The sequence below is a fragment of the Microtus oregoni genome, unplaced genomic scaffold (genome assembly GCF_018167655.1).
Source record: "Microtus oregoni isolate MIOR12 unplaced genomic scaffold, Mior012 000011F_ref0000422, whole genome shotgun sequence".
Lineage (NCBI taxonomy): Eukaryota > Metazoa > Chordata > Mammalia > Rodentia > Cricetidae > Microtus > Microtus oregoni.
In genome coordinates this window covers 48,216,766-48,237,061 of record NW_024543070.1, presented here as the reverse complement: position 1 = coordinate 48,237,061, position 20,296 = coordinate 48,216,766, and the positions used below count along the sequence as shown (strand labels likewise).

Below are 20,296 nucleotides of genomic sequence, written 5' to 3'. Positions count from 1 at the left end.
GTGGGGAAAAGGGGAGGATGTTGGGAACCAAGCTTGGAGAAGAAGACATGAGAAGTAACGATGAGTTCCAACACACTGGGATGGAAGGGGTAAAGGAGTTTGCTGATGGTCTCGATGAGGGTGTAAGGTAAAGCATGGTCAAAACTAGCTCATGCGGTCAGACCACCAACCACAGGGAAAGCAGGTTCGTTGTCTAAAGTGTGGAAGGCTCAGAGAGGAGAGCAGCATACTTATGGATTTTGTTTTGTTAATATTAAGTCTCTAATTAGACAATCTAAGAGTTCAGTAAGCAAATGGATGTACGGAGATCAGGGATAAAGATCTAATTACACATAGTACTTAAACACACAAGATAACATCACATAGCAAAAGCCTGTAATAGAGAAGCTGTCTCGAGACAAAGCCTGGGGTCATTCCAACATTTAGAACCTGAGAAAAAGAAATGGAGGAGGGGGACTGCAGAGATGGCTCAGTGGTTAAGAGCAATGGCAGCTCTTTTTTTTTCTTTTTTTTTAAATTTATTTATTTATTAAGGATTTCTGCCTCCTCCCTGCAACCGCTTCCCATTTCCCTCCCCCTCCCCCGATCAAGTCCCCCTCCCTCATCTGCTCGAAGAGCAATCAGGGTTCCCTGACCTGTGGCAGCTCTTTTTTTTTAAAGATTTATTTATTTATTTATCTATTTATTTATTATGTATACACTGTTCTGTCCATATGCATGTCTGCAGACCAGACCAGAAGAGGGCACCAGATTTCATTATGGATGATTATGAGCCACCATGTGGTTGCTGGGAATTGAACTCAGGACCTCTGGAAGAGCAGCCAGTGCTCTTAACCTCTGAGCCATCTCTCAGCCCGCAATGGGAGCTCTTCCAGAGGTTCTGAGTTCAGTTCCCAGCACCCACATAATGACTCACTGCTTCTAGAATGGGATCTGATGCCCTCTTCTGGCATGCAGGTGTACCTGCGGCAGAGTACCATAGGCACATCAAAGAAATAAATATTAAAAGAAGAAATGGAGGAGGAATAGGAAGAGAAAAAGGGAAAGGGGAAGAAGAAGAGGAGGAAGTAAAAACACACATGGGGCTAAGGAAGAGCAGCAGTTGAGACAGAAGACACACTCGGAGAGAGTCATGACTTAGAAGTCAATACGAGGCAGTGTCTCAAGAACGAAGGATGGAAGTGTGACTGGAGAGATGGCTTGGCAGGTAAGAGCACTGGCTGCTCCTGCAGAAGCCCCAGGTTTGCTTCCCAGTATTAATGTAGCAGCCCATAGCCCTCTGACTCCAGATTCGCTGGATCCAGTGCCCTTCATGACCTCTACAAACACTGCATGCATGTGGTGCACCTGCAGACACGCAGGATAAACACTCACACACAGAACCAAGATTGTTAGGGCGAAAACGACAGCAACAAATGTTAGTGGTGCCTTGGAGAAATTAGAAGGTTAATGCATTGTTTGGTGGGCATGTAAGTGGTACAGCCACTTTGTAAGACATTTTGATATTTTTTTTTTCAAATCTAGAAGTATCCTAAGATCCGGCGCCCTCGGGGGCCAGGGAGATGGCTCAGAGGTGAAGGACACTGGCTGCTCTTCCAGAGGACCTGAGTTCCATTTCCAGCAACCACATGATGGCTCACAAGCATCTGTAATGAGATCTGGTGCCCCCTTCTGCCATGCAGGCATACAGGCCGGCAGAACACTGTATGCATAATTAATAAAAAAAAATCTGGCACCCCCTTCTGGCCTCTGAGGGACCCAGGCACACAAGTGGGGCGCACACACTTAGACAACACACACACACACACACACACACATACACACACACACCCCACACCGCTTTTAAGAAGAAGCTTGTTCGGAAGACTGATTTTACCTCTGGGACTCAGTGAGGAAGCTTTGATCCTTGGTGACTCATTCATGTGTCTCCAGCACCTTCTGTTGTCCTTAGAGCGGCTCTGGCTGGCGGTCGCTGTGGGTGAAGCTTGTGGACTAAGGGAGAGTTTGAAAGTCTTGTTTTTTCAGGAAGAAGTTCACGTGGATGGACGGCAGCTCACGTCCAACTCTCACGCGCACCTGATTTCATTGCCAACATTACTGAGAGCCGCAGCTCCCAGTTATTAGACATTAACACAGCCCTAGCCGTGAAGGACAGCCTCCTGGATGGGGGTCTTTACTGAACCTGCCTGGCTGGTTCCCTCCCAGTTATTAGACATTAACACAGCCCTAGCCGGGAAGGACAGCCTCCTGGGTGGGGGTCTTTACTGAACCTGCCTGGCTGGTTCCCTCTGGGAGAGTCAGCGAGGCACCAGTGTGCGCCGAGCATTGGCCCAGCTGGGTTTAGTGAGAACCCTCCCCTGCAGATTTGGGGTTCTGTCACTTCCCGCACAAGACAGCCACTGACGCAGATTCGCTGTTTGCACGGGTGGAAGGGGTCCAGTGAAACTGGCTTTCAGAAAAGTGGGGACAGAAGAGACCTGCGGCCAGAGAGTGAAATAGGAGAGAGCGGGAAGGAGGGAATGAGGGGGGGAGGCAGAGAAGGAGGGGAAGCAGAGAGGGGAGAGAGAGAAAGAGATCTCCCCGGCTCTACGTCCTTGTCTTTCATTGTTGTCTTTGTTAGTAAAATGTTTCTGTCACTGTCCACGCGTCCCCGGTGGTCTTCTGGCTGCAGAGCACCAGCACCTGGAAATGCCAGCATCTGCCCTCTGGCCGCACCACCCAGCGGTCGGCACAGGAGCCAGCGGCGGCGTGGTCGGTGACGTCAGGGGCCGGGCGGGACCTGTCCCGGAAGCGGGTGCCGAGGACTGAAGAACTGGGAGATGGAGGCACCCGCGGTGCTGCTGGTGATGGGTGTGAGCGGCTCCGGGAAGTAGGTCGCTGAGGCCGCAGGCGGGCGGGAACTGGGAGGCGGTTGGGCGCCCTGAGCCCTGGGAGTCCTGCCTTTGCCGCCCCTGCTGAAGTCCCCTGCTCTCCTGCCTCGCTAGCCGCTCCCCAGGGTCACCACGGATGAAAGCCGAGGAATGAAGGTCGGGCGTAGGGAGGCTGCTGGAGTACAGAGCGGAAAGTTGTTACGGGAAAGACGCAGTCCGCCACAGCTTTTAGCTCCAGCCTTACAAACCTGGACCTCAGGCATCTTGCCGAGAAAGTGGGAGGGTGCAAAGTCCCAAACCAAGAGGTGAACCTTGTCCTGGGTCTGTAAAGCTCTATCTGGTTGGGCAGATGGTTCCCCTCCTGGGTGAGTTTCCGGATTTTTCTGAATAGACATTGAAAAGTGAAGATCACCCTGCAAGGTATCGTCTTCCTTGATCGTGTTCCTGTTCATATGGAACGTACCCAGGACTCTGCAAACTATGCAGTTTCTTCCCAGCCCGGTGCAGCCAGCTTAGAAGTAAGCCAGAAGTAGGCATTTCGTTTGATAGACACCGCACTGCACCGATATAACCCAAAGACACCAAACTGCAACACGCAACTACAGGCAACAAAATAGATGTTAACTGGTGAACCAGAGGTTCGTAGTCACACGTTGGGGCGCCCTCTGACCTTCAGTCAAGGTGGGGCGACCCACTTCTGTGGGCCCCCACACCAGAGTCTTTTAAGGGTTACAGTGTCCTATCAGGAACTTTCCAAACGGTAAGGTAAGGTAGGTCTTTAAAATGAAAATTTTATTTTTATTGCGTGTATGTGTTTGGGCCCGCACCTGCACACACACGAGTGCAGATGCCCGCAGACGCATCTTCTCCTCTGCAGCTGGGCTCCAGGTCGGTCCTGGGAACTGATCTCAAGCGCTCTGAAAGAGCAGGATGCGCTCTTAACCAGCGAGACATCTCTCCAGCCCCAGAAGGTAGCTTTAGGCTTCCAAAACTTTTATCCCCACAGCAGGCGTTCTAATTTATTAATTATTTAGCAGTATTTAATTTGAGCTAGGATTTTTTGATATGCAACCGAGGCTGGCCTTTCAAAAGCAGCGATCTGCCTCAGTTTTCTAGGTGCTGAGATCACAGGTCAAGCCCTGCATCCAGTCCCAGCAGCCACAAAACAGAACTCACTGAGCCTGAAAACCCCTGCTGTTGTATAATTGGGAAACCCGTTCTCTCTGTTCATTTCCCCTTCCCCTTTAGAGACCCTTTCTCTCACGCCCAGAACAGCACCTATCCCATAATAAGCGCTGATTGTCCTTGTCATGGAGACTGGAAGGATGAGCCTGAGGACATTAGCGGTGGTGCTGTTTTCCTTTATTTTACATTGTAGCAAAGCCATCTCAGCTTCTGCTAGAATAAACTTAAATCTGGATTTCTTCAGTCCTTCCCTCTCCCCAACTGTCTTCTAAAGTGACTTTTAGCCCAACCTGCTGGGAGAGAGACATCTGGACACTGAAGTTGGGTTGTAAGCTTAAATCCAGTCATTGCTTATGAGCCCCATGCTGCACCTTGTTCCTGCCGTCCTCCATAGTCCCTTGTGCGTGAACGGGCATCCGGGTCCTCTAGTTTAGATCTGGATGGAGCAGACACGATGGATTTTTCCTTTCATAACTTAGCTCTTCTTTTAGACTAGAGTTGGTGGCTAATGTTTATTCATAGTTAATCTAGGTTGATTGTAAGTAACTTTTTTTCTGTGCAGAACTCTGGTTTGGCCAGGTGTGGTGGCACTTACCTTTAATCCCAGTACATCATAGTGGTCTCATCTTTGTCTTTTGGGAACTACTAGGTGACACATTCAATAAAAATTGAATTGTGACTGGAAAGGTAGCTCGGTGCTTGCTTAAGAGGACTGGCTGCTCTTGTAGAAGACCTGGGTTCAAACCCTAGCACTCACATGGTGGCTCATGAGGGTCTGTAACCAAGTTCCAGACTCTCTTCTGACCTCCATGGGCACTGCACACATGTGGTACACTGTAGCATGAATCTAAATGGTCTTAATGGTAAAAACCTGGGGTCAGATATTAGGGGGTGAAGGCTGAAAGATCAGAGAAGCAGAACAGCCAGCCATTAGTTCTTACCTCTTCTAAATCTTCAGACCAAATGGGATGTCCTGTCTCTACAAGTCCTCAGACTGGATCCTGAGCTCCTGCCTTCTATTCCTCTCTCTGCCCAGCCATATCCCTTCCTGTCTCCACCTCCTTAGTGCTGAGATTAAAGGTGTGAGCCACCACCACTTGGTTCTGTTTCTCTTTTAGACTACTTCAATCTCATTGTAGCCCAACCTTGAACTCATAGAGATCCTTCTGCCTCTGTCTCTGGAGTGCTGGGATTAAAGGAGTGTGCCACTATTGCCTGCCCTCTGTGGCTAACTAGTGTGGCTAGCTCCACACTCTGATCCTCAGGCGGGCTTTATTTGTTAAAGCACAAACAATATCACCATGGTGCACTAACTTAAATGGAAACACAATATCACCACAGCATACTAACTTACATGAAAACACAATATCACCACAGTGCACTAACTTAAATGGAAACACAGTATCACCACAACACACTAACTTACATGAAAACAAAATACTCCTATGCATAAAATAAATTTCTTTTAATTGGCCGAAGAAACTAGAGGCGAATAGACACCTTGTGTGGTTCCGTTCCCCTGCACAAACTGAGGACTTGAGAAACCCAGTTAGCTATGGGGATAATCATTTAATGACAGAAAGAGGACTGGGGCCCCATCTCTCCCTCACATGCTATGTGGGACACCCTATCTTAACCATTGGCCTTGACCATTCTTGAGTTCCTGACCTTGTCTTTTAGGTCTGTCCTTTATGTGTATGGATTGTTGTTTTATTATTATTTTTGCCTGCCTGTATGAGTACCACTTGGGTGCAGTGTACGAGGGAGCCAGAAGAGGGCACCAGATCCCCTGCAACTGGAGTTGAAGATGGTTATGAACTGCCATGTGGAGGTGGGAACCGAACCCAGGGCCGCTGGAAGAGCGGCCAGTGCTCTAACTGATGAGCCACCTCTCCGGCCCCTTCTGTGTATCTAGTAAACTAGCAATGCTTTGATGCATTTATTTTTATTTTTTAAATCTTTATTTATTTATTATGCATACAATATTCTGTCTGTGTGTGTCTGCAGGCCAGAAGAGGGCACCAGACCTCATTACAGATGGTTGTGAGCCACCATGTGGTTGCCGGGAATTGAACTCAGGACCTTTGGAAGAGCAGGCAATTCTCTTAACCACTGAGCCATCTCTCCAGCCCACTTTGATGCATTTATAGGCCCCCAAACGTTACACAGTTCTGCAGGAGATTAAATTTTATTAGACTCCCCGCTCACTCGGTGTATCAAATACACTTCAGGACAGACCCCGAGTAGTTGGCCAACACAAAACAAAATAGTATTTTTTTTTAAATAAATAAATTAAAAAACTGCCTTGGCCTGTTGATAGGCAGAGTAGGACTAGGCAGGGAGAACTATACTGAAAACTAGAAGAAAGAAGGCAGAGTCAGGAGAAACCACGTAGCTCCGCCAGAGACAGACTCTGGACAGAATCTTGCTGGTTAGCCATAGCCACGTGGACACACATAGATTAATGGAGATGGGTCCATTTAAAATTTAAGAGTTAGCCAGAAATACGCTTAAGCTATTGGCCAAACAGTATTGCAAATAATAGTTTCTACGTGGTTATTTCGGGGCTGAGCAGCCAGGAACAAACAAGCAGCCTCCTACTACAGGGCAGAAATGGAGACATCTCTGTTCTTTCCACAGATCTACCGTGGGCACACTGCTGGCCTCCAAGGTAACGTCTCTCATCCATTGTGCTCTTGTCCACTGCTTCCTCCCTTTCTTATGACCTATGGTTTGATGCCTTTGCATGGCAATCCAGGTTTCTTCTTGATAATGGTAAGTGAGAGGGGCAGCCTCAGACCAGTGGTTCTTCTTCCCTCCTTCCTTCAAGATTTATTTAATTTTATGTATATGGGTGCTCTATCTGCATGTACACCTGCACACCAGAAGAGGGCATCCAATCTCACTACAGATGGTTGCGAGCCACCATGTGGTTGCTGGGAATTGAACTCAGGACCTCTGGAAGAGCAGCCAGTGCTTGTAACCTCTAAGCCATCTCTCCAGCCCCCAGACCAGTGATTTCTATACCTCCCTGTCAGTACGCTCCTGGTGACTGTCCCATGGGCCTTGCTGATGCTATATATACTTTTTCCTTCCTTCCTAAAGCTGGGATGGAAATTCTATGATGCCGATGATTACCACTCTGAAGAGAATCGGATGAAGATGGGGAGAGGGGTACCGCTGAGCGACCAGGTAACGTTGGCTATGGGCGTCCAGGATCTCTGTATCATGCCTCCTTCTTTATTAGCCCGGAGCCTGGACTTTCCCATGGACTCAGCCCCAGGAATGAGCTACCTTCTGCCCTATCTCGTGCACAGCCAGCCACAGTTTGTTGCAGGATTTTAATCTCTAATCCCCAAGTGGGCTCCGTTTCAGCACCCACATGGCAGCTCACAGCTGCCTGTAGGTAACTCCAGTTCCAGGGGATTCCCCTGCCCTCTTCTAGCTCCTGTGGGCACTGCATGCCCTGAGCACGCTTATATACACACAGGCAAAATACTCACATAAAACAAAATCATACTTAAAGAAATATATCCAAAAGTTAAAATTAAAAAGCCCAATAAGGGGCTGGAGAGATGGCTCAGTGGTTAAGAGCACTGACTTCTCTTCCAGAGGACCCGGGTTCAATTCCCAGCACCCACATGGCAGCTTACAACTGTCTGAAGATCCAGTTGCAGGGGATCTGATACCTTCATACCAATGCACATAAAATAAAGTTAAATAAACAAAAAAATATTTTAAAAAAGCTTAATAATACCATCATCTTGTCCATTCCCATCAGTGCTTGAATGTGGTAGGAAACCCTGGCTAACCAAGGCACTACAAGAGACAATTTGAAAGACCAAGTTCAAGTGGTACATTAAGAAGTTAACTCAGTGGGGCAGTGGTGGCACACACCTTTAACCCCAGCACTTCAGAGGCAGAGGCAGGATCTCTGAGTTCAAGGCCAGCCTGCTCTACAGAGCCAGGCTACAGAGAAACCCTGTTGGGGTGGTCAATTCAAGCAAGGGCTGGGGAAGAAAGCTGCAGCCGCACCTAGCTGCAGGTTCTGATCAGGTTTACCGGGAGGATATATTAGCTATGGTAAGAGGTGTGTGACCATCACAGCCAGGGGAGACAGTCACACAGCGGGGAGGCTGTGGGAGGTTTAAAGGATGTACCTTAAGGGGACTTACACTACTATGAAAGAGCCATTGACACCAGAGCCAAGGAATGGTTTTTGTGGGTATAGGGCCTTGGGCATGGCCCTCAGCCTGGCCATGCCCAGTTCCCACAACCACTAAGATCTCTCTGGAACTAACATTTGCAACTATGGTTCTATTGTTTCTTACCTGGGAAAGCTTCTAATTCTTGTTCTAATTTCAGGACAGGATTCCATGGCTCTGCAGCTTGCACGACATATTAGTAAGGTAAGAAATCATCTGGCCCCGGTATAATCCAGTGAGTTAAAACATCACTTCTGAAATTACAACTGGCTGCACCCATCAAGGTAGAGCCAAAGACGTGGGTAAACCAGGTCCTCAGTCAGCTCTGCCCTCCGAACAGCTCAGAAGGGGCCATTTAACAAGGAACTGAGGATGCCTGGAACCCAAGATCATTCAGATCACTGGTGAAACCTCCACCTAAGGCTGAGCGCACTCAGGGCTCCATTTCCAAGTAACACTTTGCATTGGCAGAGGCTACTCCGCCACTTAGAATTGACACAAAGTCAATTTCTGCAGCCCTCATCTCTTTTTTTCTCTCTGGGTGTGGGGTGCATCTTGTTCCTTATATTTTGGAAACAGAGAGGTGGCCTTGGGACAGCATGTCGTTCTAGCCTGTTCAGCCCTGAAGAGAAAGTACAGAGACATCTTGATACAGGGAAGAAGTGATGGGCCCCTGAAAAGCGACGGGTCCGCAGAGGAAAGGCTGGCCGGCCAACAGCTCTTGGTGGTCTATCTCAGCGGCTCGTTTGAGATCATTTCCAGACGCCTGTCCCAACGAAAAGGACATTTTATGCCGCCCGAGTTACTGCAGTCCCAGTTCAGTATTCTGGAGCCTCCATCAGCTCCTGAACACTTCATCCAGGTCAGCGTGGACCAAAGTCTCTCAGAGATCGCCGATGCCGTTCTGGAAGCTCTGCCAATGAAGTAATCATTCCACACCTGCGGGGTAAGCGCACTCTAGTTCAAGGTCCTCCTCGCCAGTGTATTCTAAGTTCCTAATTGAGAGCAAACTGCGGTATGTGGAGAGCACCGTTTGCCTGTATGGACTCAGTGTGCAGTTGTCCCGCAGGTGCCCTCCAGGTGTCCCGCAGGTGTCCTGCAGGTGTGCCAGGAGGAGGGGAAAGGATGGTAAAACTTAAGCTTAAACTTAAATCGTGTATAATGGAACCAGATGGTCAGTGGAAATTGTGCAATCAATGCTAGAAACCACTCCCGTTTGAAAGAACAATGCCTTGTGCTTGTGCCTGCACAAATGGATGAAATATGCTACCCTGGAGGCCAGCTGGAATTGGTTTCAGCAATAGAAACCTGAATCAAAGCAGCCACTGACTGCAGGCATTTCACACCATACTGCCATTGGTTTTCAAACAGGGTGTCGCTGTGTAACAGCTCTAGCTGTCCTGGAATTCACTCTGCAGAGCATCCTGAAGCCCAGAGATCCGCTTGCTTCTGCCTCCCCAGTGCTGGGATTAAAGGCGTGCATTACCATAACCGGCTTCATCTTCATACATATGTCATTATGTTCTATAATCTGCCATTATGCTTTGCTTTAATTCATCCCCCTTCACAGCCTTCCCCTGCCCTTGTCCCCTGTTCCTCCCTGGCAGGTGACAAGGGCACCTTTGCCCAGGTGACCACCTTCCTGCATTCATGGTTTCTCAGTCTTTCTTAAGATCTCTTCCTGCCTGCTTGGTATACACATCATATATGTATATAAAACTTTAAGTTCAGGTCCTGCTTGGGAGAGAATTGGGCCTTTTTACAACTATATAGAATTCCATTATGTACGTACATCACACTTAAAGCTTTTTTTTTTTTTAAAGCTGTGTAAGACACGTACACCAGGCTGGTCTAGAACTCACAGAAATCTGCCTGCCTCCTGAGTGCTGAAATTAAAGGCGCACACACAACCGCCTGGCATACCCCATTTTCTTCTTTTTTTTTTCTTCAATATTTATTATGTATACAATATTCTGTCTGTGTATGCCTGTAGGCCAGAAGAGGGCACCAGATCTCATTACAGATGGTTGTGAGCCACCATGTGGTTGCTGGGAATTTAACTCAAGACCTTTGGTAGAGCAGGCAATGCCCTTAACCTCTGAGCCATCTCTCCAGCCCCCCCATTTTCTTTAACTGTTTATTTTTTGAGTCAGTGTCTATGTAGTCCTGGCTATCTTGGAGCCCCCTACATCGACCAGGCTGACCTCAAACCCAGAGAGTTGAGAGTAAAGGTGTGTGCAACCATACCCACGAGGGATCTTTTCAGTCGAGAGGATGGGGAGGACCTATCCTATCAGAGCTACTAGGTCCTGACCTCTCTCAGGGTTCAGAATAGAACTTCTATGACAAGCGAAGACTGGGCTTGGAAAATGGACCCGAGGGGTAAAACAAACTGACTTAGGCATGTTTTTCCTGAAAGTTTTTTTTTTTTTTCCTGAAAGTTTCTTTATTCCTTGGGGGAAGATGAGAATAAGGGCATAAGGGCAAGATGTAAGGGATAAGGGGAAGGGAAAAGAAGCAGCGTAGGGGTATAAGGTATAAAAAAAGTAAGAGTAAGGAGTGATCCACAAAGCTTTCAGTTTACATAGGCAGACAGACACATTAACAGTCCCATAGGTGGTAACAATAGTATCAAGCAGCCGGGCGGTGGTGGCACACGCCTTTAATCTCAGCACTCCGGAGGCAGAGACAGGCGGATCTTTGGGAGTTCGAGGCCAGCCTGTTCTATAAGAGCTAGTTCTGGGACGGGCACCAAAGCTACAGAGAAACCCTGTCTCGAAGGGGCTGGAGAGATGGCTCAGAGGTTAAGAGCATTGCCTGCTCTACCAAAGGTCCTGAGTTCAATTCCCGGCAACCACATGGTGGCTCACAACCATCTGTAATGGGGTCTGGTGCCCTCTTCTGGCCTGCAGGCATACACACAGACAGAATATTGTATACATAATAAATAAATAAATATTTAAAAAAAAAGAAAAAAAACATTTAAAAAAAGAAACCCTCGAAAAACCAAAAAAAAAAAAATAGTATCAAGCATGCATTTTCATGGTCATGAGACTGGTGGATCTGGCAAGCAGGCACCTTATGTCTCAGCAGGGGTGTGGTTGTGAAGCTCCCCTGGTAGCTACTGGCCTGTGGGCTTGATTTGCATCAGCACCTAGCTGGTTGACTTTAAAGGAATATCTTCTGGGGGCCCTGCTTAACTCCAGCAGGGTGCCCAGGTGAGAATTTTCCTTTTCGACTCAGGCCTTTTTCCTGTATAGTTAATCTCCTGGGCTATGGTCCTGTTAGTTGAAACCAAAGTAATGGGTAATACAGAATGTTAAGTCAGAGCAGACCAGGAGATTACAGCTTCTGAGTCTCCTCTCTTCAGTGAGTGCTGTCAATAAAGAAAGCTCATAGCGGATTATTTTTATGTAGATTTTGGCTGTGAGAACAAGGACTGGATCCTTTTCACGCCATGGCTTCATGGTGTGGGGGGAGGGATCCGGTTGCCCTACAGGAAAAATCAGGTTTATCCACTGATACACTTCTGGGATACTACAGAAGGGAGAAATGCCATGATTTCATAAGATTTTTACAGAACTGACTTATCCCAAGGACAGATGTTCCCGCAGCTTTGCAGAAACGGGTTCTCCAGGTGGAGTGGACATATACACTCACTGTGGATAGTGCAGCACCTGGGGGCTCCCCACCCCAACGTGGGCTCTCCAGCCCATGGACTTGGGTCCCACTCTAAATATAAAGCGCTTGCGTTGAGCAGCAGACTCCACTCCATGCTTTCTGACTGAATGCAAGTCACCAGTCACTACAGGCTCAAGCCGCCATGCTGCCCTCGCCCACCAACTGTGAAGCCACGTGAGCCTACCCTGATTTCCCCAAGGTGCCAGGTGCTTGGTCACAGCAGCAAGGAGAGCAACCGAACTTGGCACTCCTGTGGCCTTTCTGCTCTGCCTCTTTGCCAAGTTATTTGGGACATGTCCTCCCTGGTGTCAGAACATGGTCCAATGAGGCCAGGCATGGTGATGCTCACCTTTAATCTCAGCAGACCAGGGGCAGCTGAATCTCTTGTTAGTTCAAGGCCAGTCTTGCCTACTTACTCAGTTCCAGGCTAGCCAGAGCTACAGTGAGACCTTGTCTCAAAATAGAACAACAAACAAACTGGGCAGGGGTTTCTCAGTGTAGTTTTGGTGCCTGTTCTAGAATTAGCTCTTGTAGACCAGGCTGGCATTGAACTCCGCCTGCTTATACCTCCCAAAGGCGTGCACCACCACTGCCTGGCAAATTAAGCTATCTGTGTATTGCAATGAGGCTGTGGTTTACTGGAAAGGTGCTGGGGGGAGGGGAGGCATAAGCAGCTACATCATGTCTGCCTGACTCCACCTTCTCCTGCCTAGCTTTATTCTGGCTGTCCAAGCTGGAACTGCCCTACCCAGAAAAGACCACACTTCTGATAGGCCTTAAACCTGACTAGCAGGGAACCTTTGGAGACTCGTCCCCCCTTATATGTCAGAGTGAGATACAGTCAGCCACCATCCTGAGAGGTTATTAGTTCAATTCACAGCAACCACATGGTGGTTCACAACCGTCTACAAAGAGATCCAATACCATCTTGTGGCGTGCAAACATACAGGCAGAACACTGTATAATAATAAATAAATGATAAATAAATAATAAAAAAAAAGAACGACTTAGAGGAAGAAAAGGTCCTGACCCACCAGTGAGGGAAGTCCAGACGGGAATCTGGAGGAAGACCTGTCAGCTGCTCCACACAGTGTTGGTGCTGACCGAGGATGTGCAGCAGAAACCCTGGGGAGACGCTGCTGGCCCACTCAGGCTGCAGGACCACCTGCGAAAGTGGTTGACTCCCAAAGGTCTCGCCCCACAGGCTAAGTACCGGTGTCCTGGAGGAGCCTGGACTCACCGAGTAATTACTCAGTCAGATGTTCTTTGATCTCTGTCCCTCAACTATAGCAGTAAAATGCAAGTCTGTCTTCTACTGACAGAAGTGGTTGAGCACTGTGTTCCAGCCTCTCACCGTGTCTACATCTGGCCCTCCCACTTTCTATGCCTTTGTGGCTGTCTCCATGGCAACCGAATGGCAGGGAGTCCCCAAGATCCCTGGGAGTGGCATTCTCGTGCAAGGCGTAAGGGAACGTCTGAGCAGACACTTAACTATCTTGGGAGTGGTGTCATTCTCGTGTCCCGTCAAGAGTGCATATTAATGAGTTAGAGGGTTGGACTCCCCCCACCCCCATGTGTTTATGTGTGGTGAACATGCTTGTCAGCGTGGGAATGTGTATCTGTAAGCTTGTGTGAAGAGACCGACACAAATGTCCTATTTCTTTCCCTGGTCACAGCTTCCTTTGCTTGCTTGTTGTGACAGTTCTGAACCTGGAATTCACTGATAAGGCTAAAGGCTAGTCTGACAGTCTCCACACTCCCAGGCCTGGAATCACAGACCTGAACTCAGGTCCTCGTGCTTGTGCGGCAGCCACCTGAGCAACCAAGCCATCTCCTCAGCCTGTATCTGCCAATCATGACAGCAAACCAAGGGTCCAGAGAAAACAGGGTGGAAGTAGAGGAGTGTTAGCAAGTGGCACTCAGGTTGAGAGGCCACGGCCCTGGGACTGGCTAGTTCTAGGATCATTCCCGAGACTGAGATCAAGGACAACCGGTGTGTGTGTGGGGGGGGGGGGGGGACATGCAGGAGGTCCTTCCACTCCTCCAGCCAATAGCTGCTGAGATACCAGCCCATTGGGGCGTGGTCTCTCTCCCTTTAAAAGTGAACTAAAAGTCACAAAGAAAAACAAGGCGTAAGGCTAAAAGTGAAGCATTCTGATGAAGTCCTGAGAGAGTGGACCCATCAGTGTTTGTGAACACAGGCTGCTCGGCAGTATGCTGCTTGTGAAACAGCCAATGACTGATCACAACTCCAAACTGAAAGGAACTCTGAATACTCAAAGGCCGACTGTAGACACTTTAAAATAGAAATGGCATTAATGTTTTAAAGATGTGTGGCAAAACATCTACAATGGATTCACGGAAAATGTGAATACTGAGGCTGTTTTAGACAATAGCAACAAGTGAGACTCCAGGTGTTCATTCCTTTCATTCACGCAGGCTGCGGTAAAAAATGGCTCTAACTGTGATGAAGACAATGTGCACAACACAGCAAAACTGCCTCTAGACAGCACCCGCAACCACATGATGGGCTGACTGAAGGGCTAGGCTGTGTGCATTCATCCCAGAAGTCAAGTTAGGTATCAAACAGAGACTTCTGGGATACCACCCCCGCCCCAAAAAAAGGAAAAAAAGTTGTTAATGTGGCAGAGCACTCTGGAAGAAACATTTGAAAACACCAGTCAGTCATACATTCCCACACATCTCCAGGAGACCCACTTCCCAGTTCCTGGGCTGCCTTTGAGGTTTCTCACCTGAATAACAATACAAGGAACTTTAAGCGTTTAATCAGAAGCAGTACTGCAGCTGAAAGCAGAGAGTTTGCTGTTGATCTGGGGATTCTGGCCTGGGGGTGTGGTTTTCTCCCACTGTATTGCTGTGTCTGTCACATTTCCACAAATTATGTGTGACTGGGTGTAAGGAAATGGCTGTTCATTGGTGGCATATATATTCAGCCAGTTATGGTGATGTCAAACAGCCAGACTGTCCATATAGGGAGGAGAGATAGTGACACACTTGTTTTCTGGTGAGCCAGTGGATACAAACTGTTCCATCCACAAAGTGATTTAAAATACCGTGTATAAGGTGTACATAAAACAATGGATTTTCTATCTAGTCTTGGGGCACACTCCTTAGGTATCTCAGTAGCACATCTACTCTAAAACCCAAAACAACGGAAACTTCTGGCTCAGAGCATTTCCGACAGATGATTTCAACACAATGTGACGTCGGCTGCTGTAGTGAACACTCCCACACACATTACCCGTGGACTTCAGGAGCAGGGTCAGTTCTTGGCACCCTTATAACACAAAACGCAGACAGATGAACTGTGTTCTGGGATGTTTCTGCTATCTTGTCCCATCACCCTGTAACGACGTCAATCTATCCCCATAGGCTGGTGATCACTGTGAGTTTAGGATAGCCAGAGGTACACGGTAAGGCCCTAGATAATAATAATCCCTTTCATTACTATGGTTAAACCAAACTTGAAATCCAAGAGTATTTTTTTCCTCTTTAGTCTTTTCATACACAGGATCTCACTGTATATCCAGACAGGCCTCAAACTTTGCATCTCCCCATTACAGACATGCACAACCCCACCTGGCTTGAGATTAGAAATCCTGAACACAGACAGACCAGCCATCACCTGCCTGACTATTTGCTATCAATTTTCCCCCCCTCTACTCTTTACTGAAACTGTTCTACAGAACTTGGTGTAAGAACAACCTCTGCCTGCACTCACTTCTCCTCTGCTCACACTGAAAGCATCTAACCTGCTGGTTGGCTCACTGTCCAACACTGTTCTTGCAGGACAGGGTGGCCCATGCTATTATAGTACTCGGGAGCCTTATTCAGGAGGAGGACCAGGTTCACTCAGTCTGGGGACACATACATACTGAATTTCCGAACAGCCGGTCTACAGAGTAAGACCCTCCTAAGAAATACCCAACTTTTCATAAAATTCAGGATAAATCACGCCAAATAGGCTTTTTATTAAGATGTGTTGAGAAAAAACAAAGACATCTTTCTACAAAAGAGGCAAGACAAACCAGTGTAAAAGCTGGAAATTTATTGTTATTTTGTGATTAATAAATCAAGCTGGCATGACACTGCCCCTCGTGTGGTGCCATTCACCAGTACAGAAGTCTTTAAACCAAACAGACCGAGGCATAAGGCAGAGAGCAGAGACACGAACACTATCCTTGCCAGCCTCCTCCAGCCCCGCCTCCACCCTGCCCTCTGCACATGCTTTCTGCTTGGGGAAAGTGTAACAACAGTGAGCAGTCTGGGGCAACCTGGTCTCCCAACCTTTTAATAGCAAGCAACTTAAACAAGTTATGAAATTCATCTTCTCTTTCCCTTGATTTTATTCGTCTGAACTCATCTGAGATTATTTCAACATTATAATTTTGGATAACTGTACAAGAGAATACAATGACCTAAGAGAATACTGAACCAGAGCCAGCCGCATATATCACTGACCCTAAAGCTGTATTTTAATTGGTCCCGAAGGAATGTATCACCTCAACAGTGTGAGAGTTAGGCAAACAGAATTTCTTTGGGGAGGAAGAAAGAGGCTATAGGATAGCCAAACTTACTCAAAATTGTTAAAACGGCTCTTTGTTTTCCACCAGACTGACACTACTATATGCATAGAATCTTCACAGAATCTTGGTTGCCAGTATTACTTAGTTCAGACTGGCCCAATCCAGAATAGATTCTGTCTCACCCCTCCCCCACCCCCTTCTCTGAGGCCCTGAACAGCACGACATTCAACTATTTCATAATAGAACTAGGCAAACACTTCAGAAACAAGTGGCTCACTAATCATTTTAAATCCAGGTACTGCCTATGAATGAGAAAGCTGATAAACCCAAAAGATAGCTCTACTTCTATATGGCAACTAAAACGGAGACATCAGCACTTTCAGTGAAAGCAGCATTTCAATCAAACACAGTGCTGCTTAGACACGCACGGGGGGCAGAAGCCCCGGCAAATGCACTGGAGTATGTTACAGTGCTCCTTCAGTCTGAACAAAATAAAGGTAATTTACAGCCATTATGTTAACGTTGAAATATTGTTACATTATATTGTCTGTACAATTAAATGTCCCTATAATGATAACCAGAATCAGTTTTCTTTATTGTCCACACACCTGACTAAATGGCACTTCTGCTGAGAGATGTTTATCAAAGATGCTGTAAGAGTCTACACAATTGAGAACCCTTATTTTACGTTTCTGGTTACAGGGATTTTGCTTAGACGACCTATAAATGTGCACTAGTTTGTACTGCACACACATAAGCAAACTGTCAGTAATATAAACCTTACAGCGTTGTTAGCAAAAGTACACGCCAAAGTCACAATTAGCAATACTGTACCACAAATCATGGAGCGCAATGATCTGCTTTGTAATGCCTTTATTCTACATAAATTACTACCATGGGGTTATGTTTAAAAAGCAAGTTAGTTGGACAGATGCAGGACAAAAATTTGTTCACCCAATTAGAAAAGGTGATATTTTAAAAAATTACAATGAATGCCAAGTGTTTGATGCATGCAGCAGCCTTAACTGAAAACATTGATTCCCACTGTTCCAAAGATACAGACACCCGCATATCCTACCGCACTCCACCTCAGATGCGTCCTATTGGTTTCCTTTATAACAGCACAGAATTCCAATGAAAAGCAGGTTATTTTAAAGATTTAAGAGCCGTTATCAAAAATAAATTACATTTTTTTCAGGATACAGAAATGCTGCTATGATGGCTGGGAGCCCAGTAACCTTTCAATGGCTGCATTGATATCGCCCCCTGTTGCTATCAGTGCTTGCAAGTTTGCTTCACGGTTCAAAAATCCCATGGCACTGAGCTGTTCCAGTTGTTGCTGGAATCTGACTTCTGGACTCTGCAGCTGTTGAAGAGAGCAGAGAAGCACACTCTAAGGAGAGGCAGTCTATGCTAACCCAACCACTGCTCAAACACATCAACTGCTTTTTAAACAACGAATGTTGGTCTGTCGAGCTCTCTTTAAATTGTTACCTGTGCCCTGAGATACATACACATATCTGGTTATTAAAGAGAATGAACTTACTTAACTAAAATATACAAGACCACCTACAATTATTTAGAAAGTGGACATTTTTAAGTGCTAGTCTATAATTTATCCTTACATATATATGTGCATATTTACTTCAAATGAGCAAAATATGATTTAAATAATTTAGCTATAATTTTAAATATCCATCATATTTAAAAGTTGTTTAGCGTTTTATCATGACAAATAGACTATATAATTCTGCCTTTAAAAAAAAAACTTAGACCGGGCGATGGTGGCGCATGCCTTTAATCCCAGCACTCGGGAGGCAGAGGCAGGCGGATCTCTGTGAGTTTGAGACCAGCCTGGTCTACAGAGCTAGTTCCAGGACAGGCTCCAAAGCCACAGAGAAACCCTATCTCGAAAAACCAACCCCCCCACCAAAAAAAAAAAAACCCAAAAAACTTAGAGACTGGAGGTGAGTGCTTGGGTCTTGGATTTGATTCCCTAGGCTCTCTTTCTCCCCATCTCCCACAAAGAGTAAAACTGGCTTAATAAATTCCCTGGCTTAATAAATCCCACCACTGTAGAGGCTTGTAAACAAGCAGGAACTCTTCTTAAAGCCCATGCCCAGACAGCTGATGCTTTCTTCTCTGCACTGACACTGAATGTGCCTGGTTGTAATCATGTGTTATAGTGCACCATGTGCATGCCTGATGCTCACAGATGTTAGAAGAGCCCTGAGACTAAAGTTACAGGTGCTGTGACCCACCATGTGGGTGCTGGGGATTGGATGTGGGTCCTCTGGAAGAACAGCCAGTGCTCTTAACCACTGAGCAAATCATTTCTTCAGGCCCCCTTACTGGTAAATTCTTAGTAAAGACAATACATGTTCATAGATGCAAGACTAAGGAGTCCACACACATTAAGTCACTACAGGAAGTGCTGGGGGAGGGGACAGGCTAGAATAGGAAGCCTAGATACAGTTGTTCTGAAATACTGACAATATTTTTACGTTTTCTCTGATAAATCTTTATAAAACCTATTTCAAATGACTTTGAGGAAAGTACTTCAAAACTTACATTTTATAAGGCTATTTCTAAATACTATGGCATTAGATTGAAGCATTCTTTTCTTTGGTGTCTGATATAGCAGCAAAAGTAACAATTTCTGTAATGCATGTCTTTAGATGTAACATCCTTGAATAGTACTTTTCATTATCTGAACACTAAATGGCTGCTGCTTTCTTTTTGCCTTTTTGGAAAATTCTATACTTAGGCTAGGCATGCAGAATCTGTAAAGAAAAGCATTGTCACCTGAGGATTCACCCCAGCAAGAGCTTGCAGCATTTGCTGGATGAACTGCTGGTGGCCTGGCTCGGTGGCGCCCCCTGTGGGGCTCGTGTTTTCATTAGGTGCAGAGCTAGGTGCATTGTTTCCTGATGAGCCTCCAGAATTGCCTGCTGCCCCCAAGCTAGGAGCAAACCTAGGGAGGGCACACACAAAGGGGGTGGAGTCAGTTACATCTGAACATGATACTGGCTAAGTTATTTTCTTAAAAGTAAGCAGATATATAACTTTGAAAACTGACTAAGAAATAACTCAACAGCCAAAATAAAATGCCAAATGATATTAATTCTCTAATTCTCACAGAAATGAACCATCCTGTGCTTTCGAATCTCTCCCAAATAAGCCTACCCTGGGATGAGGCCGGGGGCTTCTGTTGCCAATGTCTGCAAGCCCTGCTGGATCTGCAACAATGCCTGCATGGCTCTAGGGTTTGACATCGCTGACAGTGTGTCAGGGTTCTGCATCTAAGGAAGAAGGAAAAGCAGTGGTTACCAAAGCATTAAAAGCAAGGTAGGTACATTTTTCCAACTTGGCTATATTTTTGAAGAAAACCTAAAACCTTACTCCCAGATAGCTGTATATTTCTTCCCAAAATACACACAAACTCTCCTCTTTTGACAGCAAATTCCACACATAGGTCATTACTTGACTCAGTTGCAAGCCTACCATAAAGGACATTTTTCAGAATGAAGACAATTAAGAGCAATCCAAGAAGTCACATTTCCCCCTTCTCCAACAGAAAAAAAGAAAAAAAAAAGGAAAAATAACTATTTCTTAGCAACTCCAAATGTACAATGTATTGGATGGCGGCAATATGGTGGAAGCTGTGTGCATCTTCTGACCACACGCTGTCTGCTACTAATCTAACAATGCTGCCAGTCTGCCACCTCAGACAATTGCTCCAAAGTTGAACCAACAGTGTCCTGAGTATAGCTTCCTCACTTTCAGATACCCACGCCTAACTGACGAG

At 46.5% G+C, this 20,296-nt stretch overlaps 2 protein-coding genes across 12 annotated transcripts in view; one reads left to right on the top strand and one right to left on the bottom strand.

Annotated features, from left to right (window-relative positions):
* The first annotated feature begins 2,779 nt into the window (after positions 1-2,779).
* On the top strand, positions 2,780-19,759 carry LOC121453620 (probable gluconokinase). 10 transcript variants are annotated; one of them, XM_041660507.1, is made up of 7 exons: positions 2,805-2,869; positions 2,985-3,175; positions 6,696-6,726; positions 7,161-7,247; positions 8,421-8,464; positions 8,840-9,206; positions 19,630-19,759. In XM_041660507.1, exons 2-6 carry the CDS (start codon positions 3,021-3,023, stop codon positions 9,186-9,188), a joined length of 666 nt encoding a protein of 221 aa, XP_041516441.1. In that variant the 5' UTR covers positions 2,805-2,869; positions 2,985-3,020; the 3' UTR covers positions 9,189-9,206; positions 19,630-19,759. The 10 variants fall into 10 exon arrangements, with proteins under 10 accessions (XP_041516442.1, XP_041516441.1, XP_041516440.1 ...); XM_041660506.1 differs by lacking the exon at positions 19,630-19,759 and adding an exon at positions 9,632-10,248; XM_041660504.1 differs by lacking the exon at positions 19,630-19,759 and having other exon boundaries at positions 8,840-10,248.
* The window catches only part of LOC121453618 (ubiquilin-1), a 39,747-nt gene continuing 36,795 nt past the window's right edge, over positions 17,345-20,296 (bottom strand). For both annotated transcript variants that reach the window (XM_041660501.1, XM_041660502.1), the window contains 3 exons: positions 19,675-19,790; positions 19,294-19,462; positions 17,345-17,854 (listed from right to left, as the gene is read on the bottom strand). In XM_041660501.1, the coding sequence (XP_041516435.1) occupies positions 17,702-17,854; positions 19,294-19,462; positions 19,675-19,790 (438 nt within the window). In that variant the 3' untranslated portion in view covers positions 17,345-17,701. The remainder of the gene's footprint in view (positions 17,855-19,293; positions 19,463-19,674; positions 19,791-20,296) is intronic.

Coding starts and splice junctions, on each gene's coding strand:
- LOC121453620 (XM_041660507.1), top strand. CDS start 3,021: ATGAAGGTCGGGCGTAGGGAGGCTGCTGGAGTACAGAGCGGAAAGTTG. Junction 3,176..6,695: donor GCAAAGTCCCAAACCAAGAG/GTGAACCTTGTC, acceptor TTCTTTCCACAG/ATCTACCGTGGGCACACTGC. Junction 6,727..7,160: donor GCACACTGCTGGCCTCCAAG/GTAACGTCTCTC, acceptor TCCTTCCTAAAG/CTGGGATGGAAATTCTATGA.